General features: G+C 37.1%; 1 protein-coding gene across 1 annotated transcript; it reads left to right on the forward strand.

Moving 5' to 3' along the window:
- The first annotated feature begins 42 nt into the window (after nt 1–42).
- On the forward strand, nt 43–12,818 carry LOC107676387 (protein FAM160B1-like). Its single transcript, XM_016470920.1, has 17 exons — nt 43–365; nt 1,917–1,995; nt 2,081–2,250; nt 4,280–4,384; nt 4,492–4,614; nt 4,714–4,959; nt 5,047–5,243; nt 5,711–5,825; nt 5,997–6,073; nt 6,201–6,393; nt 6,709–6,881; nt 7,776–7,919; nt 8,034–8,124; nt 8,837–8,980; nt 9,379–9,519; nt 9,823–9,926; nt 10,152–12,818. The coding sequence occupies exons 1-17, from the start codon at nt 321–323 to the stop codon at nt 10,261–10,263; spliced, it is 2,259 nt and encodes a 752-aa protein (XP_016326406.1). The 5' UTR covers nt 43–320; the 3' UTR covers nt 10,264–12,818.
- The last annotated feature ends 3,659 nt before the right edge of the window (nt 12,819–16,477 follow it).

Raw genomic sequence — 16,477 nt, forward strand, 5'->3', positions numbered from 1 at the left:
GGCTGATCTTTTTTTTCAATATTTCAGTTTGCCGGGGTCTGATGTGCTTCGGCAGAAGTGATCAGTGATCTCAGTGTTTGTTTGAGTGCCACCGTGGCCTTAAAAATACAAACCCGCATTATTCTTTTCGTGTAGCAGTACGTGTTTTTCTTAACCTGCATTACAGTATGTGTTCTAATGTAAATACACACTAGCACGCTATCAGTACACATGTATTCAAGTGTGTTTTAGTGTAAGCGTTCAATCTGGATCACCGCAGAAGGAGCAGAGGGAAGAGAGAGGAGATCTCCAGAGCAAAACTCCTCCTGTCCAAAAACAACATGTTCTCCAAATTCACCTCCATCCTACAGCACGCTGTCGAGGCGGTGAGAGCTTTCAAAACTACATCTGACCATATTTAAATGACTGTTTGGCTAGGAAAATAATGAAGTGAGAGTCGATTAGTGTTGATGTGTTGAAGGCCTGTTAGCCAAACACATAAGCTAACAGCTTATGTAATAAATAACAGATGACAGACAAAACCTCAAACTGTTTTAACTGTCTCCTCACGTGTGCTTAAGGGTGTGTGTCCGCTCGATTGTCGTTTATTGTGTTTTTATGATTCATCGGGACATATTAAGCCTTTGTTTGCTGTGTATTTATTTTAGCAAATTTATTATATAATTTAAAAAACAACAACAACAACAAAAAACCTTGCTACTTGTGCTGCGTTAAGCTAACTGATACTTGTTATAGCACTTGCATATCATTGCCTCCATCCTACAGCACGCTGTCGAGGCGGTGAGAGCTTTCAAAACTACATCTGACCATATTTAAATGACTGTTTGGCTAGGAAAATAATGAAGTGAGAGTCGATTAGTGTTGATGTGTTGAAGGCCTGTTAGCCAAACACATAAGCTAACAGCTTATGTAATAAATAACAGATGACAGACAAAACCTCAAACTGTTTTAACTGTCTCCTCACGTGTGCTTAAGGGTGTGTGTCCGCTCGATTGTCGTTTATTGTGTTTTTATGATTCATCGGGACATATTAAGCCTTTGTTTGCTGTGTATTTATTTTAGCAGCTGTGCTAAATCTTGCGCAATTCTCGGCTGGTTTTGGCTAACGTTCTTCATGTACGCGAACCTTTTGGGGTTCTAATCAATTTAAAGTGATATTTATAACATTTTATAAGATACATTGGCTATATAATGTGAAATGTACATTAAATTAATCAGCGTTAGCCAGTTAGCATGCTAGCAGCTCATTTGCAGGATGTAAAGAAAACGGCTGTTACTATGACTCGCTTACGATTGGATACGATTGTCTTTACATGGTAACATCTCAGTGCACATATTCGCATACGTTTATATTCATATTCCTTGGCAAAGTACAAACACTGTATTGTTTTATGAACATACTAAGTGTCCCCATACAGCGCTTAGACACTTAGTTGTATAAATGTCATTACATTAGAGGATAAACATCAACGCAGTTGTCATTTATGTTAAAGATAGATTGCACGAGTACTATTTTTGAGCAAACTGTTTCTCAAAAATAAGTTTATTATTTTCTAAGCAAATTATATGCTGTTCAAAATTAAGATAAAAAGTATTGACACTTTGTGGTGTGAAATGTTCATAGGACACCTTTGTGAAATTGAGGCAAAATTACTAAATACATCTACTAAAATCACCAAAACGCAGTTAAAATTAACTGACAGAAAGTTCTATAAAATTTGTTTGCAGAGGACACTTGATTTTTATTTTTTTATAAATATAATGCGAAGTCTTTCAGACATTTTAAGGAGAATTGTTTTAGGAGCCATTGTAGTATATTGTAATGGTGTGGTTGTGTTACACACATACATGCATTGTTGCTGTAAAATACATATATCATATAGTAGGCATTTTGATTTTATGATTTTGTTATTCAGCTTGCGCCGTCACTGCCATTGCAAGAGGACTTTGTCTATCATTGGAAGGCCATTACACATTATTACATAGAAACCTCAGGTAAGAGATGCCGTGATAGTCAGTCTTGCTTATTGTGCTTTTTTACCAAAGAACCATATGTAATCATCTGTTTACGTTTTTGTAGACGACAAAGCCCCAGTGACCGACACCAACATTCCCTCCCACCTGGAGCAGATGCTGGATATTCTGACCCAGGAGGAGAGGGAGAGAGAGTCAGGAGAGACGGGACCCTGTATGGAGTATCTTCTCCACCACAAGATCCTGGAGACGCTCTATACCCTGGGCAAAGCAGATGTGAGTGTTTTACTTAGAATGAGTGCTGGTTTCTATCAGTTGTTGACGTGTAAATATGAGAAACGTCATCTGATTGTTTTTTAGTTTAGTAGGCTCTGATCCAAAACCTTCTTATACAGCATCTTAACTGATATGAAACCTCATAAATTATAAATTCAGAGCTCTCGCACACTCAACAGTTTGTTTCAGTAGAGTTTTCCATTAGCATAATCATGCCTAACTTTTGGAACAGCCTTTGTGTCACTTATGTTCCAGCTCACTAAGCTTTGGAAGAGAGCAGAGAGACTCTTCTAAATTGTGTGTCCAGTAGAGACTTACTCATTTACTGTGAGTCATGTTTAGTAAGAGAGACTGTCAGTTGCTTTGACTCATTAGGAAAATAACTGCTGGCTGTGAACAGAATGCACAGCGTCCCAATCCCATTTAACGAACCTTCACACTGGATTATATTGCTATAAACTATGAAGAGTATTTATATTGAAAGAGAAAGTGAATCATTCTTTATGAATAACTGTAATATTGTAGCTCATCATTTATTTTAGTAATCTAAACTGGAATCAATGCAGTCCTGTGGAATGGGTTGAGTTGACTGTTGATTAGCCCTTTTGTTTTAACCTAAAATAACACCTGTAATATAGTTCAACAAGTATTTTGGTTCAAATTGTTATAACATGTATAATTCTATCTCTAAATGCTGATTTGGTGAGCTGTGTTCAAAGCATTTGTAAAATGTTGATAAATGCACACATCTGTGACCATACTTTCCATATTAATGCTAGAAGAGATATCATGTTGTTTGGTTGCCGTTAACCATTCAGTGGCCCCAAAGGGCTTTCTATACATTTCTTTCCGTATTGGTACTTTATTATTTAAATAATATATAGGGCTGCACGATAAATCGCATGCGATATTTAACGCGCATCTTATCAGTAAAGCCGGTTCTGTAATCAGTGGTAAATCTCCATCACCTGCGGGCTTTCACATTGAGCAGCATTAACTACACAGAGCCGTTGTTCACTGACGAGCTGCGCAAAACCACGTTCATATTCGCGCGATTTTTTGCGCAGCTCGTTAGTGAACAACGGCTCTGTGTAGTTAATGCTGCTCAATGTGAAAGCCCGCAGGTGATGGAGATTTACCACTGATTACAGAACCAGCTTTACTGATAAGATGCGTGTTAAATATCGCATGCGATTTATCGTGCAGCCCTAATAATATATCATTATTTTAATTTGTTTTATAGCAGTATAAAGTTTTGCTCACATTTGCAATAAAAAATTATATGAAAAGTCTAATTTTAAGCCATTTGCATGTGCGATAATTTTAATTTATACCTTTTGCAAAATCTGCAAACGCCACCTACTGACAGTATTAATGTGCAATATATTAATTTATTAATGTGCAATATATTAATTTATCTTATGCTTTGACACACTACCTTTCAAAGGGGTAGTGTGGGGTCAGTAATGTTTTTTAAAGAAATTAATACTTTTATCGACAAGGATACATTCAGCTGATCAAAAGTGACAGTAAAGACATTTTATAAGATTTCTGCTGTTCTTTTGAACTTTCTATTCATCAAAAAAATGAAATCATGGTTTACACAAAAAAATATAAAACTGCTTTCAACATTGATAATAATCAGAAATGTTTCTTGAGCAAATCAGCATATTAGAATGATTTCTGAAGGGTCATGTGACACTGAAGACTGGAGTAATGATGCTGAAAATTCCGTTTTACCATCACAGGAATAAGTAACATTTTAAAATAAATTCAAATAGAAAGCAATTGTAATAATATTTCACAATATTACTGTTTTTATTGTATTTTGATTGAATAAATGCAGCTTTGGTGATCAAACGAGACTTATTTCAAGGACATAAATCTTACCGACTCCAAACTTTGGAATGGTAGTGTAAACCAAATGATTATTGTCTTAATACCTGTGAATCTTTGATCTTTGTAGCTAAAGCTCAAAGTACCAGTAAAACTTTTATTTGTCTTTTTTCTCCTGTGTGCTCCTCCTTAGTGCCCTCCTGGAATGAAACAGCAGGTTTTGAGTTTCTACACCAAGCTGTTAGGTCGAATTCGCCAACCACTCCTGCCTCACATCAACGTGCACAGACCTGTACAGGTGATCAGAATTACAGTTTTAAACTCTCTTTGCACTTTAAAGGTAAAAAAACCCAGTCTCAAATACTTAAGCAACCATGCATGATGTATCTGATGGTGTTTCCACAGAAACTGATCCGCCTGTGCGGCGAGGTTCTGGCTGCTCCTACAGAGAATGAAGAGATCCAGTTTCTGTGTACTGTCTGTGCCAAACTTAAGCAGGACCCTTACCTCGTCAACTTCTTCCTGGACGTGAGTGATTGAGAGATATGGGATCTGCTTATGTAGGCAGCATTTATTATGGAACAGTGGCTGTATCTTCCATTGGCATGTGTCCATGTGTTTCTGCAGAATAAGACTAAAAAATTGGAGGCTGCTAAAGATGGTGGAGCTGGTTTGGTGAAAGAGGATCCATGTTCTCCAGATACAGGACAGCACCAAAACCAAAATCCCAGTCTGGTCACATCCACACTACAAGCAGCAGCCTGTCAAGCCACCAGCCCAGGGGAAGCTAGTCCATCCTCCGTCCACAGTAGACTGCCAAACAACGATAACTACAACCTAGTCAGCTCCCTTCTTAACCTCACTAAGAGTCCAGTAAGTGCAGCTCTCCGTCTGACACAAGACAAGCCATCCTGATGATTTTGATTCTATGCATGATAACTGATCTTATCTCTTTCTCAGGATGGCCGTATTGTGGTGAAGGCATGTGAGGGTCTGATGCTGATAGTCAGTTTGCCTGAGCCAGCTGCAGCCAAATGCCTCACAGAGAACACCGAACTCAGTCAACTTCTCACAGGCCGGCTGGCACAATTCTACCGGGCCCTTCCTCAATCCATGGACCCTCTTGACATCGAAACTGTAGAGTCTGTAAACTGGGGGTACATGACATCTAATTTAGTACCTATATTATATTGCTAACACTTTTGAGTTTTAGGAGCAATACTAAAATGAATGGATTGTTTTTTTTTTTGTAAATGTATTTATAAATATTTAATAATACTATTAATTATTATTTTAATTTTAACTGATTATTATATATTTTGACCTAATAGCTATTCTTGCCTGTTAGATTCAAAATGCAAGAAGTAAAATATCATATATAATATTTTAACTAAATATAAAATGTTTTATGCATGATTTCTATATTTTTTATTTACATTTAATTTAAATCAAAAAGTCTATAAAAATAGCTGTCCTATTGCTTAATGCGTTTAGATCATTGCAATATTTATGATGATGATGAATTTTTATTGGCAGCAAACTTATCACAAATATATAATGATTTTTCCCTGTATTACCAAGAGATACATGGATCTGTTTTGAATGAGTCTATGTGTATTTGTAGGTTGGATGTGTATAATCTAAAGGAAGATGCTGCTGCTTTTGCGGGCAAACGTGCACTTATTTCTTTCCTATCGTGGCTGGACTATTGTGATCAGCTCATTAAAGAGGCGCAGAAGGTAAAAAAAAAAAAGCGAAGATCAGTAAATGTAAGTCATGCTCAATATAAATCTTCAATCTGTCTATAAATGGCAGGAACAGGTATAAAAAGTCAGTCATATTTCTAAATCAGATTTCACATATTGAAGTGTTTGTTTTTTAACATGTGTTTTGCTCTTCTGTAACGTTAGACAGCTGCTGCAGTTTTGGCCCGGGCTGTGAGAGAGTGGTTCTTTGTTGCTGTAATGGAGCCTCAGCTAATGCAAACGTAAGTTATGTAAGCTATCTCAGGTTTGTTTGCCAGTCTCACATACTTTGCAATTGCACTGGCACCCCAATGCTTTGAACTGAACAGTAAAAAAAACTTTTATTTCTCACACACTTTCTCATTCTAGGTCCGAGGTTGGCATTCTGACTTCAACAGCCCTGTTAAACAGGATCATCAGACAGGTGACATCAGAGGCCCTGCTTCAGGAGACCGTTTACTTCCTGTTGGGAGAGGAAACGGGGCCAGAGACGCTTGCCGGCATTACCCAGCATCCCCTGAGACACAGACTCATAGAACATTGTGACCACTTATCAGATGAGGTAACCCTGGCTGCCATGACTGCATTAATCAATGCATTTCATCCTCCTTAAACTAGATGATCTAGATGAAAGTGTTTTAAAACGGTGATTTCTAGACCTGCAAAAATCATGGAAAGTATTAAAATCTTACAAAGTAGTTGGAAGTACTAAATGATATAGTCAATATAAATGTTTGTGTCAATATAAATGTATAGATATAAACCTCTGTAAAATAAGTCACAGATCATCATTGGATGGTTATCTCATTATAGATCTTCTGCAGCAATTTTTTATGTCTTTAAGTTCATGAAGTTCTGGTTCTATGTCTGGTTCTAGATAAGCATCATGACTCTACGGCTCTTTGAGCATCTGCTGCAGAAACCATGTCAGCTCATTCTGCAGAACCTGGTGCTGCGCTGCTTGGAAGAACGGAACTACATGGAGAACAAACAGCCAGAGGAACGAGAGGAGCGTGAACTCATGGAGAACGGCCAGCCGCATGATGCCGTGTAAGAGCTGCTGCTTCCACTGCTGCTAACCTTCCAGATCATTCTGATCAATGTGTCTGCATGGTTCTAGAACATGCAAGATCATAATGCACTGCAATTTCGAAATGAATAAAACTTAATTGCAAGTCAACCAAAGTGATACTTTTTTTAAATGTGTTTTGGTTGGATGTTGTATAATGATACTGTTTGTGATGGGATTTAGAGTTATTGAGTAATTAAAGGATGTGGGTATTTTTTGTAAGGTGACTTCCCCTGAAAAGTTTAACACTGAGTCTCTGTGACGCTGTAAAACAATGCTCTGTTTGAGCATGCATTGTAACATACCAACATTATCATGTCCGATTAAATGAATTTAAGACGGAATTATGTGTTTGGCGATCAATGGCAAATAGGGAGAGTTTGGGAAAACCTGTTTGACAACAATCAAATTACAAACAACAATATCTCATGCCTTTGAGAAACGAATGAGCAAACAGTACATTCATACTGATCCAGCTGTTGTGCTGAATCACAAACTGGAGAGGATTGCATGGGCTAGAGTTGATTATAAAACACTGGTAACAGCATTTAAAAGACAAAGGTTCAAGAAGTAGTTGCATTTAATAGCTCACAAGCCAAAAATGGGTTTGACAATGGGTATCAACAATGTGCTGGACATTAATCCATAGTCCCTCATTATAATAAATGGGACTATATTATGAAAACTATATTATGGTGTTATTGCACTACACTTTATTCCTTTAATAATTTTGCTGTAGTTGTGCTTTATACTATCGTTTATTTGATTTTAGTTTTTGTGTCATCTCTTGTGTATCTTCAGAGATCAAAGCAGCTATATCTGTGAGATGTAATATGCAGGTAATCATCTAATTATATTTTGTATTTTTTCCCCAGAGATCTGGAAGAAGACCCGTTGTTCTCAGATCTTTCCCCTGATAACAGACTGTCCAGCCCTGATTGGTTAAGCTGCTCTCCGCCACCAAGCACAGAACACACCAAGCCTGATGGGAAGACGGAGGTTCACAAAATAGTTAACAGGTACCACAGGACACCTTTTCATGTCACATCTGACCAGCTCTGATGTGCCAGATTTATCATTTTGTGACAAGATAATAGCTTCCCAGATAATAATTGAGTGTGCTTTCCCTGTAGTTTCCTGTGTTTGGTGCCTGATGAGGCAAAGTCATCCTATCAGGTTGAGGGCACAGGCTATGACACCTACTTGAGAGATGCACACAGACAGGTGAGAAATAAATAAAATAACAAGAACAAAATATGGTGAATATTCAATATATTCCATAGCTTTAATTAACCAGTGCTTTAAGAATGTTAACTTAAAGCACATTCTTAGATGTGATTAAGTAAATATAAAATAATTTAATTAATAATCTCCTTTATTTTTATGGATATTTAAATACTCTTGAAGTGCACTCTGGAGTTGCCAATACAGTATTTTATATAATAATAATAATTATTATTATATTTATATTTTTACTTACAATTTTTTTATTATTTTGAATGTATTTTGTTTTATTCATTCATTGGATTGATTTGAGGGTTTACAGACCTACATAAAATAATTGCCAAAAAAAAGTGTCACAATTGTTATGATATTTATTATGATAAAGAATAAAAAGAGTTTTTGTGATGCTATTAAAGTCACTGTTTATTTGAACATGCAGTGCAACATACTAACATTGTCACAACCAATGGAGTAAATTTATCTGTTTGTCAGCCAATGGAATAATTATGAAGTAATAATTATAATGTTACTTAATTTTGTTTAATGCATTGTGAATTTATTGTGATGTCATCTCATCAGACGTCTCATCAGACATTTTTTTGATAGATATTCAAATACTCTTGAAGTGACTGACATTGGTGTTGCTAATAATGCATTGTGAGTGTTTTTTGATATTTTCCTGTTTAAATCATATTTGGTTGTATGTTGACAGTTTCGGGACTATTGTGGAGTTTGTCAGAAGTGGGACTGGCGTAGCAGTCCAAAATCCTTTGAGAAGTGTAATCTGGACAGTCCTTTTTTCGAGGGACACTTCCTCAAAGTGTTGTTTGACAGAATGGGGCGAATCCTCGATCAGGTGTGTGAACCTAAGATGTTTACTGATATGTGTGACATTCAAAATGACTCCAACATGAGTCTTTGTGCACATTGTGCATGAGTTAGTACAACCTGTGCACTATATCCTATCTATCTATCTGTCTATCTGTCTGTCTGTCTATCTTGCTTCAGAAGATATGCAATATAGTGCACAAGTTGTATTTACTATTTCTATACTTGTATGGTGTTTTTGTAATTTTAGAATGCTAATTTCCTTTCTTTACATAGATTATACATTTTATTTTTGTTTATTGTAATTTTAGAATGCTCATTTCCTTTCTTTACATAGATTATGCATTTTATTTTTGTTTAAGCAACCTTTAAGTCAGTGTTGGACGCCCTGCTGATGGCTCTCTTGGTCTCTCTCTCTCCATCCAGCCGTATGATGTTAACCTGCAGGTGACATCTGTGTTGTCTAAGCTGTCTCTGCTGCCTCATGCTCATCTTCACGAGTACCTGCTGGATCCGTACATTAACCTGGCGCCAGGCTGCAGGTCTCTCTTCTCAGTCATCGTCAGGGTACGTCTGCTGTTCTCCATGCTGAATCACTACTGTAAACACAATTAGTGCCAATCAAAATGATCCAAGCATTTTTCAAGGTGCAAACCTGCCCTTTTGAAATGGACTGCTTCATATAGCCTGTTACACTGTATGTTAATCATACAGCATTATATAATTGCTGACTGTCCTTTGATGATGACCATATTAGATTATTGTTGGATGATTTAAATGAAACCAACTCTGACAGGATTAGTTTTTAGTTTTTAATTTAGACACCTCATAGAATGTTGAACCCATTGTTTATATGGATGGTTTGATCAGGTGGTTGGCGATCTGATGTTAAGAACTCACCGCATCCCTGAATTCACCCCTAAACTCCTGCTGGTGAGGAAAAGACTTCTGGGACTAGAGCGAGAGGGGATGAGGTAAGACTTGGATGGATGTATGTAGCTGTATTTGCACAAAAATCGAGAGCAAAGATGCGATTTTCGAACATGAATTACTGTTTCTTAATATTAAATCAGTGTGAATATATTTTGATTCAATATATGGAAATTTGATATATCACACGGCCTGGCCCTGAAGAGAGATTGTTTCTTTGCTGAGTATCTGTTTTTCTGTTATATAGAGGTTCATGTTTTGTCTTACAGCGTTGATCATGTGACGTTGCTCGAGGGGGTCATTGTTCTGGAGGAATTTTGCAAAGAGCTCGCAGCTATCGCGTTTGTGAAGTTCCATGCATCCGCCTCCACTTCCCTCTGATCCTCTCGCCACTGTGCACAGGAAACAAACAGATGAATTAACGGGGGGAGGGGATGACATAGGAGCGACAAACCAAACTACACTCATCCCTCAGCGCAGACTGTTGCCTGCGGCAGGACTCGCATTCAAGGATGTTTTATTCGCGTTAACTCTGGGATGTTTCCATAACTCTGACTGAGCTTACTGTTCTAAAGGCATCCAGAGAGGAGAATTTCATAATGAGACGAGGGAATTGTGACTCTAGTGGAACAGCCCATCTGGAGAGGATTTTGTAGCATTGACATGGAATGAAAAAAGTATAAAACTTCATGCCAAAAAATTTGGTTCAGAAAGTACAAAGAAATCGACTTAAATTCGATTCAAGTAATGAAAAATTATACGGTAAAAAAAAAAGTTGAATGTGCTAAATTAAATATTTAATTATTGATTGTTTGTCATTTGCAGTATCAAAGATACTGTTATTTTGTTCTCTGTTCTTCTGAGAAAAATAGTTCTAATACAAATGTCAAATGCAGCGCAGCAGTTAATTTGTAATGACAAATTACAATAACTCAGGATTCAATGTCTATCTGTTTTTAAATAATTGGAGAACCAGAAAACAAGCAAAGTTTTTTAAGCGAATCCTCTCATTTTTCTTTCTGGTAGTGATTGCTGGGTTGTTGTTGTTTTTTTAAAAAGCGAACTGAAAGCAATGCGGACTGGATATATTTGTGATTGGGCACATTTGCACTCAAACCGGTTTCCACTGGTGCATCCCTAGAGAGCTGGTCACCCTTAATGTTCCTGACGGTGTTCCTAAATCATTTTAGTTGTTAAACTTGACGTGTTATGTGTGTGCCTTGGTCTCAGCTAGACACCAGCTGTGTCCTTCATCCTGTATTTATTACAGATTTTTAAAAAATTACGGAATAGTTCACCTAAAATAGCAACGATAATGTATTCGTCCTTATGTTGTTGAAACTCAAGAGTTTCTATGAAACAACATGCAATAAGGATGAATAGTGATAGACATAAAAAGTACCATAAAAATGGTTCATACCACGTCTGTGCTTTATACCAGGTCTTCTGAAGTCATTGCAATAGGTTTCTGAACTAAAAGGGGAAATTTAAGTAATATATCAAGATTTTCAGTGAATGACAGTTTAAATTTCAGTCTTTTTCTCACACTGAGCTATCGTGTGATTTAGGAAGACTTGGAATATATTGCACGAGTCATATGGATCACTTTTATGATACTTTTATTGTGCTTTTTTTCAAAGCTTGGTAGTAAAAAATCACTATGAGTGAATGGAAAAGTAAGAAAGAAATTGGTTCGGAACAATATTAGGGTGAGTAAATTATGACAAAATGTACATTTTTAGGTGAACTATTCCTTTTAAAGCTCTGAAACGATCAGCTGGTTTTGAGTTTAGCTGCTTCCTTACAAGGGATATTTAACATTGTATGTTTGCATTATGTGGCAGTGTGGTATTATACCAGCAATAGTGTTATTCATCAGGCTGCTCTCCATCTGCTGCTTCATCTGCTCCTGCTCTTTGTAAAGGACATGCTGTGCTAAATGCACACCATGTACATTTGGCAAAGAAGGGGCACAGATTGAAATAGGGTTGGGTTTTTTATTTTTGGATGGCTGGCTTCCAGGGCCTTTTCACAATGCCTTGGCATCGTGGCTTTTTTTAACAATCTTTACAGGTTTCAGATTTATGTATCTCAATCATTACTTTGCATTTTTCCATCCGTACTACAAGCGTATATTTAAAGCTGCATCGCATCAAGATTTGTGTTTATTTACAAGAATTGCACACTAGTGTCTATTTATCCATTTTACATGTCTGTCTTTTTAATTGTATTTTTTTTTAAAACCAAAGGATGTATCATCATAGGAGCAGCATGACTGCTTCAGAGAGAAATAACAATAATGCATCTTTTTCTTTTTTTCAAATTCTTGATCATGCACATTTTATACCGAGTTCAGAACTGTGTATATATAAATGTACAGTTATAACAGTAGTGATGTCTGGTGTGAAATGCATGCAAGGCCGTATCTGTTAATATGCAGCAGAGTAATGCATATTCCCTCTCTATCTGCCCTTACAATGTTTTTTTTTTTTTTTGGTCTTCTTTTGCCTATTTATGGGGATATTTGTGATGCCTTATTTTAAATGCAGTAATTGGTTATAGCTTAACCTCTGCAGTCTTGTTTTTGAGTTATACACTTGAGAAAAAAGTCTTTATTTTAATGCTGTCCATTTTATTTAAAAAAAAAAATGTTGTAAAGCAATGTATTCCATTGTTTAAAATGATTCTGGGCTTTCTGCTGTAAACCTAATCTTGTTTTCTCTGAATATGTATTTCATCTGCTTAGACCCAATCACACTGTTCTGCTTGACTGATTTATTCCCGTCACTTGTACAGATGTAGCTCACTCGTTTGTCAAACGTGTCGGGAGGTAGCCTATCTTCTGTTGAATTTGAGTGTCACTGCCATGGTGTCACGATGTGACACTTTTTAGAAGAACGGAGTTAACCGATTACAATTTTAGTGATGAAATCTCATGTGATCTCAGTTGCTTGATTCTGCTGGTCCTGTAAATCTCTATAACGAGGTTTGCTGCGTCGTGTGGCTTTCTTTAATTCATTTCACTCCGTCCCAATTAAAACATTTGCTTTCTTCAGATTTGTTATGGATTGGTTTTGCTGTGCAGTTTATTCTGACTAAATTGAATGTTTCTACATTATAGCGTATTGCTAATCTTTCATCTCAGGAGTTGCAGATGGGATGTGGGGTTCTCAAACTCAAGTTTGACTCTCAGTGGATGAAGTTGATCTGGTGTGTTTAGCTGTAACAAGAGGGCAACAAAACCGATCAGTCACTTCAGACTACGAGTTTCATTTCATTTCTCACCGGTGGGCCATTTTATGTTCTGCTTTTAAAATCGCACAGGCTGCTGCAGACGCTGCTGGCTGTAAGTTTGGACCTTCATTCCTGCAAATTTTCTCTCCCAAATCTGTACAATGTGTCCGTGGCAGGTGAAATGTTTCCTCCAGAAAGAGGAACGGTCTCAACCGGTTACTATGACTAGGGTATTCACAACCTGTGAACAGGGTCAACATGAAACAACTTACTTTTGTGATATGAAGTATTTCTGGGTTAAAAGGAACAGCCTAGTCAACCCGGGGCAACGTAGAATGAAACTTTATTATCTGGAAACTGAAGTGATTCGCGAACCCGCTCCGGCTGTCCATTTTATTTAAAAAAAAAATGTTGTAAAGCAATGTATTCCATTGTTTAAAATGATTCTGGGCTTTCTGCTGTAAACCTAATTTTGTTTTCTCTGAATATGTATTTCATCTGCTTAGACCCAATCACACTGTTCTGCTTGACTGATTTATTCCCGTCACTTGTACAGATGTAGCTCACTCGTTTGTCAAACGTGTCGGGAGGTAGCCTATCTTCTGTTGAATTTGAGTGTCACTGCCATGGTGTCACGATGTGACACTTTTTAGAAGAACGGAGTTAACCGATTACAATTTTAGTGATGAAATCTCATGTGATCTCAGTTGCTTGATTCTGCTGGTCCTGTAAATCTCTATAATGAGGTTTGCTACGTCCTGTGGCTTTCTTTAATTAATTTCACTCCGTCCCAATTAAAACATTTGCTTTCTTCAGATTTGTTATGGATTGGTTTTGCTGTGCAGTTTATTCTGACTAAATTGAATGTTTTTACATTATAGCGTATTGCTAATCTTTCATCTCAGGAGTTGCAGATGGGATGTGGGGTTCTCAAACTCAAGTTTGACTCTCAGTGGATGAAGTTGATCTGGTGTGTTTAGCTGTAACAAGAGGGCAACAAAACCGATCAGTCACTTCAGACTACGAGTTTCATTTCATTTCTCACTGGTGGGCCATTTTATGTTCTAATTTTTAAATCGCACAGGCTGCTGCAGACGCTGCTGGCTGTAAGTTTGGACCTTCATTCCTGCAAATTTTCTCTCCCAAATCTGTACAATGTGTCCGTGGCAGGTGAAATGTTTCCTCCAGAAAGAGGAACGGTCTCAACCGGTTACTATGACTAGGGTATTCACAACCTGTGAACAGGGTCAACATGAAACAACTTACTTTTGTGATATGAAGTATTTCTGGGTTAAAAGGAACAGCCTAGTCAACCCGGGGCAACGTAGAATGAAACTTTATTATCTGGAAACTGAAGTGATTCGCGAACCCGCTCCGAAGTTCCGATCTGAATCAAAAGATTCACAGACCTGAATCGAGTGATTCACGATACTCGATCCGAGTAGAAACGGTGAATCATTTTGCGACTCAATGGTTTAACTGATTCAGAGTTTCAGAGCTCCGTTTTTTTTTTTAAATCATGCTTTTTAAAATCATTTCACGTGATGTCGAAATTCGAAAATGAAATGCTCTTTTGATCTGTTTTTTTTGCTAGTGAATCGCTTGAACTGAATGATCGAAGTCACGAGATTGAATCAATCGGAGCGGTTCCGGCGTAAATGACTCACTCAATTGAATCGGTTTGTCTGTTCCTCCGCTTTCGCGTCTTCAGCCATGTTTACACGAAACTGTCAGTACTACTATTGGCTTAGCTCGCTAGTTTTACGATATTAACTGAAATAAGAGGGAAAAAAGAGCATCGGCTGTGGGGATGAAGACGAGAACTCCCATGATTCCACACTCAGTCACCGCGTCAACAAACTATGCCTTTGTCTCTTTGTTTATTTTGAATACGTGCCCTCTAGTGGCGAAAATTACATATTGTGCCTTTAATGGTGTGTTGTTAAATCTTTTGAGTAGTGTCTAGATTACGGTTAGCACATTTGTGGCCTAAAAGAAATATATTTATTTGTGTTTCTGTTGCATCAATGCATTCTCAGCAGGTAGATGATTGTGTATCAACCCTAAAGTCATGTGTTCAGATACATGGTGCTGTACTTGTTTCTAAAACATGCTTGGCTGCGATGATGAGACACACTACACCTATAACAACGGCAGATTAGTTTAGGTTATGAAAACATGTAACCGTTAAATACACATAATAATATTAATGGTGCAATGTTAAGTGCAACTGAGGTTTGTGGAATGTTCAAGTGGTTTCGTATCCCACAGCTCAGCATTTTGTCGTCTTAATGCTGATGCCCTTAGGTAAATCAATATATCAGTCCATGTTATTGAACAAAGACCATGTTCCCATGTTCAGCAATTGAACTGTGTGAAGGAGTGATGCAGCTTTACCACCACCGCATGTCCGAGCAACATCCTGAGAGATAAAATAACCATGGATATTATACTTTATTAGCATCTTTTCGTTTGGGAAAACCATAATATTTCGGTTTTGAAAAGTCAGTCTTAATTTCCAGCATCCTCAAAACCTAATAAATTCACTTTAGAATTGAAAAAAGGTTCACTTTAATTAAAAGTGGCTTTAAATATGTACATTTTGAGAAGCTTCCCTTTTCAAGCAAACCAAAACCTTTTTGTGATCTTATTTGAAGCAATACCTTAACCTTAAATCTAATCCTACTGTTTATTTTACAGCTTTATTGGAAGCTTTATTGGACTTTGAATCTGTAGCTTAAATGCATGTCACTAGCGATTTTTAAATTGAATTATTAAATGTAAAAATGACAAATGTCTTTTATGCTCACCAAGGCTGTTTATTTAATCTAAAAAAATTTATAGTATTAAAAATATTACCATTTAAATAATTGTTTTCTATTTGAATATATTTTAAAATGTAATTTATTCCTGTGATCAAAGCTGAATTTTCAGCATCATTACTCCAGTCTTCAGAGTCACATGCTTTCGCGTCTTCAGCCATGTTTACACGAAACTGTCAGTACTACTATTGGCTTAGCTCGCTAGTTTTACGATATTAACTGAAATAAGAGGGAAAAAAGAATAGTCTTAAAGATACTTTGGTTGGACACGCGTTTATGCATCTGCATCATCATCAGCAGCGGCAGCATCCCAGACTTTACAGCACCTGTCCTGTCCTGTAACTCCAGTCATCGGCCTTACCTGCTCATGCTGCAGAATTTGAGCGCTTATTATCAGGCTCGTCGTGAATATGCGGTATGAACATCTATTTCCATCTTCTCAGGAACTCTTATCCATAATATTTCGATTACTCACTCGCACTTAACTCAGTAAGGGACTGAACGTCTGTCATAATTTAATGACAGTTTGTTAGAATATA

Source organism: Sinocyclocheilus anshuiensis, unplaced genomic scaffold (genome assembly GCF_001515605.1).
Source record: "Sinocyclocheilus anshuiensis isolate Anshui unplaced genomic scaffold, SAMN03320099.WGS_v1.1 scaffold961, whole genome shotgun sequence".
Taxonomy (NCBI): domain Eukaryota; kingdom Metazoa; phylum Chordata; class Actinopteri; order Cypriniformes; family Cyprinidae; genus Sinocyclocheilus; species Sinocyclocheilus anshuiensis.

What these genes read in the sequence shown, in the direction of transcription:
- LOC107676387 (XM_016470920.1), top strand. Translation starts at nt 321, where the DNA reads ATGTTCTCCAAATTCACCTCCATCCTACAGCACGCTGTCGAGGCG. An exon ending in TACAGCACGCTGTCGAGGCG is followed by an intron (nt 366 to 1,916) that starts GTGAGAGCTTTC and finishes TTTGTTATTCAG; the next exon opens with CTTGCGCCGTCACTGCCATT. An exon ending in ACGTGCACAGACCTGTACAG is followed by an intron (nt 4,385 to 4,491) that starts GTGATCAGAATT and finishes GTGTTTCCACAG; the next exon opens with AAACTGATCCGCCTGTGCGG.